Consider the following 16,394-nt stretch of genomic DNA (forward strand, 5'->3'; position numbering starts at 1 on the left):
TTTTAGTGCTACCTGGTGGCAAATAAGTAAACTAAAATGTATTTATGGAGTTAACAGGTCCAGTAAGTGCTGCTACCTTGTGGCTATTTTTAAAACTAATTTTTCTTTACTTTTCATAATGGTTTGTACTTTTTGATTTTCAAAACAGATCGACCAACATATACATTCCAGGATTGCCTTTAATATTAACTATCAAATACAGAATCATTACATCGAAATTAAGAGGCTATTTCCAATGGTTTTTTTTATCTTTTTAAAGGTTTTCTTTTTTATTCCTTCCATTGTCGCAGCTATTTCTAATCTCTTTTCATGTTTTCCTTTTTATTCTTTTTTTTTTTAATTTAATGCTTTTTAACAATAAATCTGTACAAACATGTTAATAAATCATCTTTAACAGTTTATTTTTATTTTTGGAAATTTTTTCTTTCATCCTATTGTCAGTTCGCTATCGAACTTTTCCTCTTTTTTTGAGATGAAAAGGAGAATAAATAAGATTCTTTTTTAAAATTTATATAAAAATTGTAACATTACATTGTGAACGAGAGAACACTGTCCGGAGGCCGGCAGTGCACTGGAAAAAGCTCCGGGCGCTAATAACCTCAGATGTTCATGCGCAAAAAAAAAAAAAAAAATTACATTGTGAAACTAACGTGCTTATTACGTATAGTAACTTCATAGTACTTGTTTTATTAATTGATTCTTCACAAAACTTTCCTAGGATAGATGGTTTACGTCTATTTCACTTGGGCTTCTATTGATGAACAGTTTTGCAGGCAGTACTCCAGTATCAGAGGTATTTCATCTGAAAATCAACATTATGTACAATCAACAATATTTATGTACTTAAAATAATTAGTTTTTACTGAGTTTAGCCTGAATTAAGTACCTAGAAGAAAAAAATTTATAATTGATAATGTATTCATTCAAATTAAATAAATGTACTGCAATAAAAGTAAAGCATTGATATGAAAGTTAAAATCATTTTTTAAAGAACCTAATCCTTTCTTTCAAAGAAAATGAAAGATATTTTCAAAAAACATACTTATTATTTATTAAAAAGATTACTCTGATTGAACAGTACAACAAACATGCTACTAATATTCTTCTTCTTTTTTATTTTTTTTTATATACAGAATAGAAATAGTTTTGTGATTGTAGGATATATAAGAAATTCAATCAAATTAAAACCTTTCAGAAAATTAAAACTTTTTTCAGCTACAAAGATAAAAATTTAAATGAAAAAAGTTGTAGTTTATGTAGTATTACTCTGAACGTAGTAAATAATAGATAACAATAATTGAAGAACAGTTTCACAGTTGGAGAATCTAATTTGGTTTATTATCAAAATAGAATGGAGAAGTACAGAAGGATCCTTCAAAATAATGAATTGGGTTATAATAGCGGATTTAACCATATTAAAAAAATAATGAACAGTCTAAATATGGAAACTGTTCTGTCACTTAGTAATGTTTCTCAGTGGCATAGTATATTCCAGAATATTCGAATTTATTTAGAGACACGGTTCAACACGTAATTAAAAATAAAAGTATACATAAAAATTGTTGCTTACCTGCAAGATGTCCTTAACGCAGTAATGATCCAAAAAGAAGTTTCTTAATTTCCTAGGAAGTCATCGCTTAATGCAAATAGATAATACAATCAGTTTTCTAAGCTATGTAAAGTTTTCACTGACTTAGTTACAGCAGCATCAACTCAAAACTATCAATCATAAATAAAGAAACATCAAATTATGAGGTTAAACAGTGAATTTTAAACATGGAAATTTTTTTAGAGGAAAACTTCTTTTTAAAATACTGTCGATATAAAATGTTTATCAACGTGGGTGAAGAACATTTAATAAATAAAGGAAATTATTCCTGTTGCTACATGATAAAGAGTATATTTGGACAAAACCGTATTTCCTTTTTACTGTTTTTACCCCACTGCCTTATCGTACAGTGATCCTCCGAGTGACGGAATCTGAGACAGTTCCTACATTGTCTTAAAGGGGGGATGTATGCCTCCACACGACATCTTACCTCATATAATGATACAAACTGCGGAAGGGACTGGCTGTCGAAAGTATCTATGCAGACTGGAATTTTTTTTATTATTTCCTTACCCCCATTTAGAATTCTGCGCGTAAGGCGTCTAATATTGGTGGGTTTAACCGGTGCTATTAATTCCGATAATATTTCTCCTTCCCCTAAGTCTATATCGACATCTCTAATAACCCCTGTACAATGAATTCTAAAGTTAGGAATATAAGCTGAAATGTCCCTTTCTTTAAGGATCTCCAACTTTAGTAATTCATTGGCTGCTTGGGCACTATTAGTTTCTATTTTCATTCGGTTTTTACCAGTAACTTCTAAGTTCAATATATCGTCTTTACAGGTCATAGATGACTTTAGTAGCCACTTTCCTATTGCCATACGATGAACCTTGCCCAGATTACCCTTATTGCCCTCTAAATTCACAATATAGGGACCTTTATCGCCTAATTTGTATCTATTTTTTAGTGCATTTTTCACGTAATCATTTTTATATTTTAGGGTACCTGAGTTAGCCTCTTGTACATGAACTTTTGACTTACTGTATGCAATATTTTCCTCATTCGGGCGTTTATTTGCCTTTAGAGTACTTTTATTAGTATCATTGTCGCTATCAGTGTTGGTACTTATTACTTCCATCATGTTAGTAAGTAAGCTAGTATTATTATTATGATTGATTATTGTGTTAGAAACATTTGGGTTAATATTAGCATTACTAAAAGATGACTTATCTGAAATTTTGCTAGTATTTTCTGGGGGCCCTTGGCCCCCGCTGTCTGCCGACATTTCCCTCTAATACAACTTCTTACGGTTTACGGGGGAGACTGGCAATTCTCGGAAAATATCCTTACACAAAAACCACAGCGCACTGACACTGTCACTCACAACCGAGTTTTGACTTTGGTTCGCCGCACTCAATCGCAGATACGCACAGTCTAAGAAATATGTGTAGATAATAAATATTTTAACCTCAAAATTATCACAAGTCGATTTAAATGACTTGAATTAATTATTAAATAATGAGAAAATTTTCTGTGAATTTACTTGTAGCAAACCATAGAAACTGAGTTGTTTTGTGAGGAGGTTATTTAATGTTTATTTTAATAGTGTCAAAGTACATGTTCATGCTACCTAGCGATGATCACTGGAACTAGTTTCTACGTAATTACTTCTTTCTAGTTCTAGCTGTTCCCGCTAGATAGCACTGGCATGTTAATACGTCTTAATTTTTTCTATTTTTAATTTAAATGTTAGAGCAGAATGTACAGAATTTGTAATAAGGTCGCCCAATTTCTTTATGTTAAATGTAAGGGCTTCAATTTCTGATTTATTCTTTGATTTAATTAGAGCAAATACCAAAATAATATACTTATAAATTCCACACTATGTATAATAGAACCAACCAATCTTATGAAACTATAATTATGGGACAATAATATTGGTACAACAAGCGAGGGAAATTCCTAATAGATCTCCATAAGATGTATTGATATTTTACCATTTACCAAATAATGTAACTAAAATTTCCATAATTAAATCAATAAAAATTTACTATTTTTATAAGAAGTTGAAGATGTGGAGTCTTGTCTACAAATCTAACGTTGTTCCTCAGCCATGCTAATCCATTGTATCCGTCAATCAGCACTAAGACTTCAATCTTCTGCAATTACTTTTTGCTAATATGAAAATACATTGAAGGTAATAATAGATTGGCTCCAAGGTGACTTCGTGCTTAAATGCACTGCTGTCAAACTTTTATTGGATGACAATATCACTTACTACTTACTAAAAACATCACTCAGCTCGATACCGAAAAGTTAAGTTCCTAATTCTATTCCTAATTTTAAAGGAAGAACAGATCGTGTAGAATTTCTAATGAGGTTGCCCAATTTCTTTAATTTAAATATAATACGTTTTCTATATGGGTCATTCCATGTCAAATCAACACAAAAAAAGACCATTTTTGACCTCACCATCTCGGATTTTCTTAAAATTTGGCACACATGTACTATTGGTATAGACTTGGAAAAATATGAAATTTTACTGTGATATGTCAACTGGTTTATGAGTTACAGGGCTGTAAAGTTGCCAAAAATGGGCTGAAAAACAGGGAACCCTATGTTTTTGAATTACTGTAGAAGCTTTTCTAATTGAGCTACAGACTTGGGATTGGTGTCATTTTATAGCATATATAATGCCCTTTCCTGTGATGTGCGACACCATATGGGTTAGGATAAATAAAGTTTGTTAAATTTAAATTTTAAATTTTTTAAAAAGTACATATTTTAAAATTTTAAAATTAATTCTATAAATAGCTAGTAGTGTTATGAATCACTGGGCAAAATATTAATTTGGGACGACAATGGCTTCATTGTTAAAAAAATTTAAGACTAAAGCTCCTTTTCATGGAAAACATATTTTAATAAAATTAAAGTAATAAATAAATTGAAAATAGTAATAATGAATCAATGAATCATAATTAATAATTATTAAGATTTAAAATATTTATTTTGAAATCATTTTTAGAATTAATAATTATGATTACAGTAATTATTCATATTAATTATAATATATTATTTTAATGAAATTATGCAGTTAATCAAATTATACAAAAATAATTCAATTCAATATCTTTGTTCAAGAACAGTCTTCTTTGGCTGAGATAACAGCCTCTTTAAGTTGGTTTAAGTCGGCAAAGGGCCTTGTGATGGCGTAGGGGGTTCGGTAAAGAGACTGGCAGCTCGTACCAGTTTGCAACGACCCTATGGAAATCAAATCCAAACTTCACTACAACTTTTTGAGTGGGCAGTAGAAAACATAACCAACATAGACTTTGCATATTCAACCCAGGAAGACTGTTGAATCTGAGTGTTTTTTAAAAAATCGGTTTGCTCAAGCATTGGCTATTAAAGGAACACAGCAATACCATGCTTTCATTCCCAGAAGTAAATCCAAAATATTGGTTAAAAACTTTTCTATGAAGTCAGAAGCTTGCGAAATGGAAGTTTCAAAATTCCCTGATAAACTAAAATTAGCCGCCATATCAGGTTGTATATCAGTGTAGTCTATAAAGAAACTGGTGGCTTGGCATGGATATGTTTTAGAGAAAAATGAAGAACTTGATGAAGTAAAAGTAACTTTTCTTCATCCAGCTGAACCCTCTAAATCATCTCGCATCCAAGAAATGCCGATATTCTTTGGGTCTCAGTAGTGGATGTTTTGATAAAAATTGATCCTGTGACTCTGACTGGAAGAACTTACATATGTCCTACTAGAAAGTGATGCATGACAAACAAATGACGCCTTTTCAAGCTTAAAATATTAAAGAGATCCTATTACTTAACAGTATGTTTTACTTTGGACTTATTAGTGGAATTATTATTAGCATTATTGTATTAACATGAATTCAGAGTTGAATTAATCGGATTGGAGCTTTAGTCTTAAATTTTTTTAACAATGAAGCCATTGTCGTCCCAAATTAATATTTTGCCCAGTGATTCATAACACTACTAGCTATTTATAGAATTAATTTTAAAATTTTAAAATATGTACTTTTTAAAAAATTTAAATTTTAAATTTTAAATTTAAATTTAACAAACTTTATTTATCCTAACCCATATGGTGTCGCACATCACAGGAAAGGGCATTATATATGCTACAAAATGACACCAATCCCAAGTCTGTGGCTCAATTAGGAAAGCTTCTACAGTAATTCAAAAACACGGGGTTCCCTGTTTTTCAGCCCATTTTTGGCAACTTTACAGCCCTGCAACTCATAAACCAGTTGACATATCATAGTAAAATTTCATATTTTTCCAAGTCTATACCAATAGTAAACATGTGCCAAATTTCAAGAAAATCCGAGATGGTGAGGTTCAGACCCCGTGTTGATTTGACATGGAATGACCCATATACTGAAAATGTATATCAATTATATTTGCTGGAATAATCAACAAATTATGACTTATGAAAAGGACCTAGTCCGACTTAAAAATAAATTTATTTGATTGAAATAGCCATATGTAATGGCACAATCGGAGGTTAAATTGATTGAATGTGAGATTTAATTTCCCATTGCAAACATGGATGCATAATTTTTTGTATTTATTTTATTATTTCCTACATTAATCTTTTTACTGGTTTCTAAAAAATTACATTAGCTCAGAGAAAACTAAATCAAACAAAAAGGGAAAAGGCGTTTTATCCGTAAAACTCATCATATCCGCTCCAAAATCCAACTCAATGACACCATAAAAATTGTAATTATGCAATAAATACCTAATTACAATATTTAGGAGACATCTATGTATCTAAAAAGTAGTTATTTGGATTGTAGCATTACATGAAAATACGTGTAACAGAAAAGAGGATTAGATACCACTTTTTTTTTTCTTTTTTTTGACAATATTGCCGATATACAGTAATAGAGGAAGTCTATGGTATTAGCTAGAGGCAAAACACGATGTTTAGGGATACCCTATTAACTCTTCCATGAAATTTTTAACCAAGGAACGTGCCATACCAGAAAATAGATCGTGCACTGTTACTTATTCAGTGTATTGTAACGGTGTCAACACTATCAAGATTTTTGAGATATTACTATTAAATAAATATACTACTTACGATGGTCGTTTGAAAAGTCCGTGCAAAGTCAGAGAGGTAGCACCACTGGCGCGTATCGAGGTTATGTTTAGTTGGTAGCATCTCTTGGAAGAACACACACCAAGTTTCAGCCAGATCGGTCTATTTCTTTGTGTTTGGCATTCGTTTGAATCGAGGAAGTCGAATGATTTTCAAAAAATGGACGAAAAAGAATTTCGTGTGTTGATTAAACACTACTTTATGAAAGGCAAAACGCCTCAGGAGACTAAAGAGAAGCTTGATAAACATTATGGTGACTCTGCACCTTCGATTAGAACAGTTTATAAGTGGTTTCAAAATTTTCAGAGTGGCCATATGGGCACAATTGACGCTGAACGTTCTGGACGCCCTGTTGAGGTTACTACTCCAGAAATCATTGATAAAATCCATGATAAGGTGATGGATGACAGAAGAGTGAAGGTGCGTGAGATTGCTAGTGCTGTGGGCATCTCGAATGAACGGGTACATAATATTTTGCATCAACATTTGGACATGACAAAGCTATCAGCAAGATGGGTGCCGCGATTGCTCACGCTTGACCAAAAACGAAATCGTGTGAAGTGTTGCAAGGACGGTTTGCAGCTGTTCCAGAAGAATCCGCAGGACTTTAAGCGTCCTTTCGTCACTGTGGATGAAACATGGATACATCACTACACTCCTGAGACCAAAGAACAATCTAAACAATGGGTTACCAAGGGGGAATCTGCGCCAAAAAAGGCGAAGACCGTTCCTTCGGCCGGAAAGATAATGGCGACTGTCTTTTGGGATTCGCAAGGAATAATCCTCATCGACTATCTGGAAAAGGGTAAAACTATTACAGGTGCATATTATTCATCGTTATTGGACCGTTTGAAAACCGAGCTGCAAGAAAAACGCCCACGATTGGCCCACAAAAAAGTCCTTTTCCATCACGACAACGCACCAGCTCACACCTCAGCAGTTGTGGCCGCAAAATTAATGGAAATAGGGTTCCAACTCGTTTCACATCCCCCCTATTCTTCAGACTTGGCTCCCTCGGACTACTATTTGTTCCCCAATATGAAGAAATGGCTGGCGGGAAAAAGATTTTATTCAAACGAGGAGGTGATTGCAGAAACGAATGGCTATTTTTCAGACTTGGACAAATCCTATTATTCGGAAGGGATCAATAAACTAAGCCTAAAAGGACACTATCTTGAAAAATAAAAAAGGTTTAGCCCAAAAAATTAAGTAGTTTTTATTTTTGCACGGACTTTTCAAACGACCCTCGTACAGAGCATTCTGTACAGTTTGTTATGTACCAAAAAAGCTGTAAAAGTGCGCGGAGTGAATGAAGTTTTCTATCAGAAACATCTAATGTGGCAATACATTAGTGGATTTTTTTTTTAGATGAATTGAATTCGCCATTGCCCACCTTTGGCACTGAAAAAAATATGAAGATTAGAAGAAACATATATAAAAGAAATAATAGTTGAACAAGAAATGAAATACGACACAAAAATGGACTTTTATAAAACTCTCAATGTTCCCAATACAGAAGCAAATCGATGGGCCAAGACTCAAAAATAGACGAGAAGAGGTATTTAAGAAATGTAACTTGGATGGACTCGTCGAGACCGACAGAGACTCACTATATTCAGAGTTGATCAAAGCATAATTCTTCTGCAGGAAAGAGATTGAAGAGGGCCAAGTTCAATAATTTTAGCGAATTGCAGGTTTACCCTAAAAAAAAAGTATATTCAATAGAAATTTCTGTAGCCCCAACCAAGAAAAAGAAAAAGACATATTACGCACTGATAGAGATGTCTTGTAATCTCGACGAACATCTTTCTCAGAAAAGATGAGAATTGAAGCAAATCATTGAATAAAAGATGATTGAGTATGGAAACAAATCTATTATTTTTAACTTTACATTATTCTTATCTTTAATAATTAAAAAAAAACGACGTTCAAAATAATATAAACAAATGATTCAAGAGATACATTTTCTTTGTTGTTGTTGTAAAACATTGGGAAAGTATTATTTGTGGTTAGTCTGGTGGAAAAAAGAAATGTACAAATTAATTAATTGGATAAAAACGTGGTAGATTTCCAACAGCGGTCAACCTCATACTAATGCAATTGTACTGAGGACTATGATACTATAAAAACTGACACCTGTTACTAATATTAGAAGAGGTTATATTAGAATAGCAATGTGGCATTGCGCCGTAGCACAAATAACAGGCAGCCAGATAATTAGGAACACTTCTGTTCAATAATAGAAACGAATGAGCTACGGCACGAGTCGTCCAACAATGGTTGGTCTACAATTACTACTTTTGTAACTAGTACCTAAATTATATAGAGTTGATTATAAAGTATCTTTTAAAGCAGCTGTTGCAAAATCAGAAAAAATGAAGTCTGTTCAATTTTTATTTCCTCCAGCCATAATGTTCTTTCTTAAAGATTTTTTTTAAATATAATTTTTAATTTTTTATAAAATAAAATATTTTCTCCATAATACAAAAAGTAATTATCGAATCCTATTAACTAGAATGGAGTTCTTTATGTCTCTCACACAGTGTAACCTTTTCTACTGCTAATCGAGAATCTCTACTCCTGCAATCCCATGTCCAGTCATACTCTACTTGAACTCACCTATGCATACTCTTCTTAGTCCTCCAGTTTATTGCTTCTTTTATCGTTCTTCATTCTTTTTATGTGACCAAAGCACCACTGTCTCTGCTTCAAAATTAAGGTGAGGTATTTAACCTACAATCACTCTTATTTCGGATTTATTAATTTTCTCTCTTCTCAGTTTATCTAGGACAGGTTCCAAAAATCTATTTCGGCTTCCAACAATTTCTAAAAATAAATTGATTTTTTTACAGTATTTTATTTTTTTTACTGGAAAGGATTTCAAAATTCCACAAAAATTGAGCAGAACTTGACTAATTCTTGTTAGTATATCATTAAAACTTGTGTTTAAAGAAATAATGCGAAATAATTTGTGTTCTGTGAAGCGTGTTCTTGGCAAAGTTCGAATCCCGACTAAACTAAAGTTAAAAAGTTTTATTTGTATGAAATAAATGTTATTAATTAAGTATAGACTTCCGAGGCAGTCCACAACACACAGTTGGACCATAAGCCACAATTAATTGGCAGGAAGGAGACTAGAATTCAAGCTTCAAAAATTTAGTCTCTGATGAAGAGATAAGTTTCACCGCCTACTGAGTAAAGTTTGGGAGAATGAAAAAGGCAGAAGTTAGAGCTTAGATATTAATATCTTCTTCTTGATGTGAAGATATTTTGTCAAAGTCCTGGTTTAAAACGTATCTATTTCTCGCTAACATAATTTAGAATATAAAACTGGATATTACACCAAGATGAAACTCTAAGAAACATAGGATCGCCTAAAATGAATTTTTGCCTAGAAAAATTAATCAAATAAAATATAATAAAGTTTATTTAGAGAAAATCGTAATATTATCGAATAAATCTCAAAATATTAAAAATCCAGTAAAATGGTACTATCGATTTCGATTTCTTTTTAAAGCTAGACAATCACATTTCATCACTCTTTTTAATTTATAAGACAAGTACTCGTACTTTATAACGATACGTTACCTTACCTAGAAGATTACTTACCTCTAGTTCTAGAAGTGCCTTAACTGCATTTTCCTCAAAAAATTTCCTGAATACAAATTGTAGACTAACATGATTGCAATGAGCAGTAGCCAGTTCAAAGTGAATATCGAATAAGTGAAAACATCCATCAGTAACTTGCTACTTCTGATTTTGGGAATTTGATTGCCTATTTATTGTCCTCTGTAAACCAAATCAACTAAATAAGTTTTTTTGAGATATTTTGTTTATAGAGAGAGGAGACAGAGAGCGTAAAAAACTCTTTTTCAACTCTAAATAACTTTTAAAGGAGAAAAGTCAATTTCAAAAATTTGGTAAGATCACAATACTTCTTTATTCTCAGAAGTAAAAGAGAGAAAGAGCTATACAAAGGTAAAGTAGTTGGAAGAGAATGAAAGGCCACAACCAGGTAGATGGCGCTAGTGCAGCGAAAAGACGTTATTTCGGCTCCAGTAAAGCCAGTCGGTAACAAATACTCGGGCAGTGTGAATGTAAAACTCTATATCTACAGAATTTCAATACGACGTAAACTTTTAAAGGAAACAAAAAAAATACGAAATTATAATCGTAATAACTTATTATTTTATAAACTAGTGGTAAATATTTAAAAAGTGGCAATTCCATTAATTTCTTTTACTCGTACAGTTTTATTTCCATTCTTGTGTTTTTTTTTTTTTAATGAACTCGGTAATGTGTTTTCTGATTTTGTGTTGTTCTTTATAGGATAAATGGACGAAGAGAGTGCTGGGTGAGTGAAATTTAAATAATTTGTCTATTATTAAAAATATATCACGATTAACTTTAAATAATTACTAAATTGTTTTAATTTTTATTATTATTATTTTATATTTAAGGCGCGCTAATATCTGGGGTTATTTTTCATGTACTGCCGGCCTCCGGCCAGGGCTCTCTCTCGTTACAGACTACACTGACGGTGAGTTGTTAGAAGCTCCTAGGAAAGAAAAAATCTAAGGGCCGGCAGTTCTTTTTTTGTAATTTTTGCTTTTTAATGTAATTTGATATATTGTCTTATTCGTATCTCTTACTATTAGTAAAAGAAGGATTAGCGATCGTGCTGATTCTATTTTTAGTTTTCACTACAAAGATACGTTTTTTGGTTTCAGTTTTCAACACCCACAATTTTCTTTTAACTTCACATGCTCAAATTAAAACATTTTCCTAAGTAACTGCTCTTTAAGGTGTTCTGTGGGAGAAGTGGTATTTTCTCAAAGGTATCATAAATATACGTAATGTACGAACTCATAATTGTATCATATCTCTAGGAATTTCTTTGGTTATTAAAATTCCAAATTATAAAGAAAAATTAGTACAAATTAAGAAAACATGTTTGCCCCTTATAATTATAGAAAAATAAAAAACACTTACTTTAGTTATAACGACTTCGAATTAAATTCTTTGTTAAAAACTGCGATCCATTTTCAAAATTTCCAAAGCTTGCTACATTTAGTTGCTTCATAGTGATTGAATTTTACTCATACTGAAAGAATATTTAATGCTGATTTTAATAATAATTTGGCAGGTGAATGTTAAAAACAAGTTAGTTTTTAAATAGCAAATGACCGCTTAAAAATTCAGGTAGGTTTGCATTGCTGGATAATATCGTTGATATTACTGATATTACTTTATCAGTCTTAGCACGCATTTTTTTTGTTTCGCTGCCTGGCTACAGAATTTCATCCAGCATCAGAAGTTGATTATCGTCAGTTTGGTGTACTCAGAATCAGCAAAAAGAGAGACGGAAACATAGTTGATATTAAATTCCCTACATCGTAGTGATTAATCAACCTCTGACTGATGAAAATCCGTAACCTGTTAAGGATAAAAAAAAAACATGCAAGAGGCGTCGCATCAAAAATCAGCAATAGCAAACAGAAGTTTTAGATTGTTGACTGGTCATATGGCAAGGGTTTAGTGGGGACCGAAATCTCTGAAGAATGGCAAGTTCACTTTCCTTTAGCCCAAAGTTCCATTGAAGTTCATCATTATGAGGAATGTACCGATATAATATTAATTAGTAACCAATTTTTTAATTATAACTGTGATTTAAGATTAATTTATTAAAGTTTATTGCTCTTTTTTTTATCCTAAGTGAATCGTAACTGAAAAATTGGATGTTTAATTTGTTAGTGAGAGTACAAATTGTAAGTTGAAATTTTATAGGAAACTGCAAAAGTAACTTCATAATGGATCCCAGCCAACAAACCAAAACATCTATCATATTCTCAAGCCCACAAATGTCCTTTCTCAAAAAAGTTATAGATCTCTATGTACATATTGTAAACACAAACGTTATAAAAAAAAAGTATTGCGATTTTTTTGTGAAAAATGAAAGATTAACTCACCAAAATGGAGAATTTAGGTTAAGAAATATTCTTCAGCAGTAAGAGTTTTCACGACATATGTCATCTTCCTTAATTTAAAGGAATTAAGATAATACTTTACTGAAATATATTTTGTGACGGATAACCTCAGAAGTGACCTTAATCGAATTTCCCTGAAAATAAGTTCATAACATATTATAATCAACATGTGTATAAAAAGATCAAAGAAAATCTTTAGAGCTGCTACGAGAAAATATAAAAAGAGTGCAAAATCCATTCAACAAAAATTCAGAAGAGGAATATTTATTGTACACGCACGCTAACAAAAATTACTGTTTAAAAAAACACTTTTTATTAACTTTGAGATCTCAAAATGGATTTCACGTTTAAAGTTGTATCAACAAGTTGATGGCAACACAATACTTACTTTTAAAAATATAATTCATGAACGTGTATAAAATAATAATAATAATAATTGGCTGCCCTCACAATGGCTTGAAGTTGGAGCGCCAAAGGTCAAAAATAAAAACACTTAAATTTTAAAAGTATTTTGAACTTGAACTCAATAAGTAGAGCAATAAATGATTTTCAATTTTTAAATAATTGCTATCAAAACTCTGTAAAATAATAATTAATGTATAGCAATAACAAATAAGAGGAATTAACAAATTATACGTACTCTCAATTAGTAGATTTAAGATTGAAAATTTCATTTTCTTTGAAAGCCAGCGGTTGGTTTGTGATCTGTATAGTACGCTTCAAACATTAATTGCTCTACCAGCAATGGCAGGAACGAGTTACTTATAGGGCACTTTTTTTTCTTAGAAATTCCTAAAATAAGTAAAACTAGAAGTAATTTTTACAAAGTTGATGGCATAACACGCCTCATTAGTCTACACTGCACTATAACCATGAAACTAGATTCTTAAAACCAAAACCGGTCCATTGGAATGGGCGCAAAGAATGAATGCTAAATAGATGAGGGCTGCTCCTTCTGATTTAATTTATTTGTATAAAAATTGTTACGTAAAATAATAATCTTGAATTTATTTTAATTAAATTTCGGAAATAAAAACTACCTAAACAAACAGACAGAACTAGCAGGTTGGTTGCTTGTAATCGGTGATGTATGAAAATTAGAAAGCAGGTGTGCAGAAGCAAGAGTGCGTGAAGCCTGGCTAAAAGCAAATAGCTTCGGAACCTCACCAAATGGTTACCATTCATTTTACAACCAGGTGTTCCATTTTTCTTTAATTTTTATTATTGTTATTATTCTTTTTTTCTTTTTACAGAGAAATAATAATTGTGATTAAATAAATTTTAATTAACCTATCCATTTCCATGACAAAAAAATTCCTACTTCATATGAACTTGAAAATAAGTAACAGTTACTATTAAATGGTAGTTTATGGATCTGCACTGCATGAAATTAAATAAATAGGGCATGCAACGTGAGCACGAAAAAAGCACATACAGCCTAAGTTCATGGCCATTGCAGCCGCCATAATAAAGTAACCAGAAACCAACCAATCCGTTATTTCACTTTCTCGAGGATAAGATCATTGTTAGCAAAGGAACTTAAATACGCCATTTACTAAGTAAATTGTTTATTTTCTTGGGTGAAACATTATTCTGTTGTTTAATGTTTAGAGAAAATCGCGAATCACTTTTTTTTTTTAAAAAAAAGCTAGCCAGGAACAGCTTTCTTACTGACTTAAGATTTTGACCAAAACATCCTGTCGATCATAAAGATTTTTTTTTAACGAATAAATTGGGCGAGTCGACCATCTGTTGTTTTGCAAGCCGACTGACTATGTTATCAGGTGCTGTAAAAGAGAGACACATGAAAATCTACCGGATTAGTCATCGAATCAGATTCACCAAAGCTACAATACCTATTCAAACATTAATGCATGGATAAAAATCAGGCTAAAGGTAACACTTTGAACTCTGGGCAGGCTTTAGAAATAGTGCAAGCATTAAGGGAGCCTAGGTTTTCTTAGCAATCAGCCTACATATACTTTCGAAACTTGTTTAATGTGACGATTTGGTTTTAATTTTCAATATCTTACTGTGAATGGAACACCTAAAGTACAATTTGCTTTCTCTATTAACCTAACACCGTCTCATTATAATCGATGACTGTGAGCACTGAAATTATGTCAAATTAAAACTTCCTCATCATCAGCCATATTTATATTACCGCTAGGTCTTCATGGGGAAATGTTGCAATCGAGCCTAATATCTTACATCCTGGATTAAATATTTACCTGAACAATAGATAAAAAGGACTTTATAACTCTCGTTTTCAAATAAATTTGTCATCCATAATTTTAAAAAGTAAGTGTCAGAAAAGTCGGATGAATATAAACGCCAGATTAGGCTGCTATTAAAAAGAGACATGCATCTGCATAACTAGGCAATGAGCGCTGAGCCATCAATGAACACATGAAAGCGTAATATACAAAAATTAAATAAGTTGTAAAGTTTTAATAAAATCATAAGGCAAAAGAGTTTAGAAGCTAATTTTTACTAAAATTTTTAATAATAAAATGCGGAAGGGATAATAGCAGTAATGATAGTTTTTGATAATGGAATTCATATAATACACGAACCATATTATGATTCACTGGTCTTAGTTTTAAACAAAAATTTATGAAACCCTATCAATTTTAAAAAGAGCATAATATGTTCAATGACGGTACTAACATTAGAACAAGAAATAAAATGAAATGTCATTAATCTTACTTCTAACATAGTGCTATTAAATGGGTACCATCCCCAAAACTGATTGCAGAACCGAATGATTTTTAGGAATATATATCATTTTGAATAAATTTATATTTTTTCCGCGTTAATTTTCTCTTTGTTAAGTTATTAATGCTCTCTGGCGGATATTCCTGATCGTTTTTAACAAGTAGTTCAAGGAGATTGAAGTCAATTTAGTCGTCAGTTGTGCAGTACATAATTTTTATTAGACCCGATAATGTAGAAGCAGAAATTGTATATTTTGTAAATAAGAATAAAATAAGACTGAGAAATATTGTTTAAATTAATAATTTAGAACTTATCTCTTGGAAATGAACAATCTGCTCAAAACAATTAACTTATGTGTAAGAATGTATTTTTGGAATTATCACTTCAGTTTAAAAGATGCTTTACAATCTTTCTTACATTCATCACAATATTTCTTTATAACTTTAGATTACATAGTCATCATCGTCAACTTCATTGGGGAAGACCTGTAAAGAATATATTCTAGGAGAAAAAAAAGTTATATAACAAATAAAAAAGTCATTTTAAAACGAAAAAATACAATAAGCAATCATTAGTAAATACGAACAAGAGTAACGTAACTCTTACCTCTCTCATAAGCTACAAGGTCCAAGTATAAACATGTTTCTTTTGTAAACTTCTGCGTATGGTGCCAATTAAAGGACGTAACATATTATTGTTGATGAAATACTGAAAATATTTTTATTTTATAGGAAACTAATGGCTTCTACAAATTAATCTTATATTGTTTAAACACAAATAAATTCCAACACTTCCTCATCAAAAAATTCCTCAATGTAGCACGTTTTAAGCATTACTTTTTAATTACAGTAATTGTAAGTTTTTTATTTGTAATAAAGGAAATTAAAATAATAATTAAATTATTTTTAAACAATAGTAAACGATGCAATTGAAAAGTATAAACCCCATTCTTTTTAGGCTTTGTAGATAAATAATGTCCTAAATCTTAAAATGGAAG

At 31.4% G+C, this 16,394-nt stretch overlaps 2 protein-coding genes across 6 annotated transcripts in view; one reads left to right on the forward strand and one right to left on the reverse strand.

Moving 5' to 3' along the window:
* Positions 1-494: 494 nt before the first annotated feature.
* Positions 495-15,675, reverse strand: LOC141447954 (uncharacterized). Of its 5 annotated transcripts, XM_074115942.1 has the most exons (8): positions 13,720-15,675; positions 13,320-13,471; positions 12,662-12,813; positions 11,685-11,796; positions 10,302-10,481; positions 9,312-9,518; positions 1,571-2,986; positions 495-802 (listed from the first exon to the last, which is right to left on the reverse strand). In XM_074115942.1, the coding sequence occupies exon 7, from the start codon at positions 2,835-2,837 to the stop codon at positions 1,884-1,886; it is 954 nt and encodes a 317-aa protein (XP_073972043.1). In that variant the 5' UTR covers positions 2,838-2,986; positions 9,312-9,518; positions 10,302-10,481; positions 11,685-11,796; positions 12,662-12,813; positions 13,320-13,471; positions 13,720-15,675; the 3' UTR covers positions 495-802; positions 1,571-1,883. The 5 variants fall into 5 exon arrangements, 3 of the variants coding, with proteins under 3 accessions (XP_073972043.1, XP_073972042.1, XP_073972044.1); XR_012454704.1 differs by having other exon boundaries at positions 1,571-1,719; positions 13,320-13,911; XM_074115941.1 differs by having other exon boundaries at positions 13,320-15,675.
* The window catches only part of Cad96Cb (protocadherin Fat 4-like Cad96Ca), a 91,601-nt gene continuing 85,949 nt past the window's right edge, over positions 10,743-16,394 (forward strand). The window contains exon 1 of the mRNA XM_074115926.1: positions 10,743-11,046. The gene's annotated coding sequence lies outside the window, so the exon portion shown is untranslated. The remainder of the gene's footprint in view (positions 11,047-16,394) is intronic.

This window comes from Rhodnius prolixus, unplaced genomic scaffold (assembly GCF_049639745.1).
Source record: "Rhodnius prolixus isolate KJV_2025 unplaced genomic scaffold, Rpr scaffold_13, whole genome shotgun sequence".
NCBI classification, from domain to species: domain Eukaryota; kingdom Metazoa; phylum Arthropoda; class Insecta; order Hemiptera; family Reduviidae; genus Rhodnius; species Rhodnius prolixus.

Coding starts and splice junctions, on each gene's coding strand:
- LOC141447954 (XM_074115942.1), bottom strand. CDS start 2,837: ATGTCGGCAGACAGCGGGGGCCAAGGGCCCCCAGAAAATACTAGCAAA.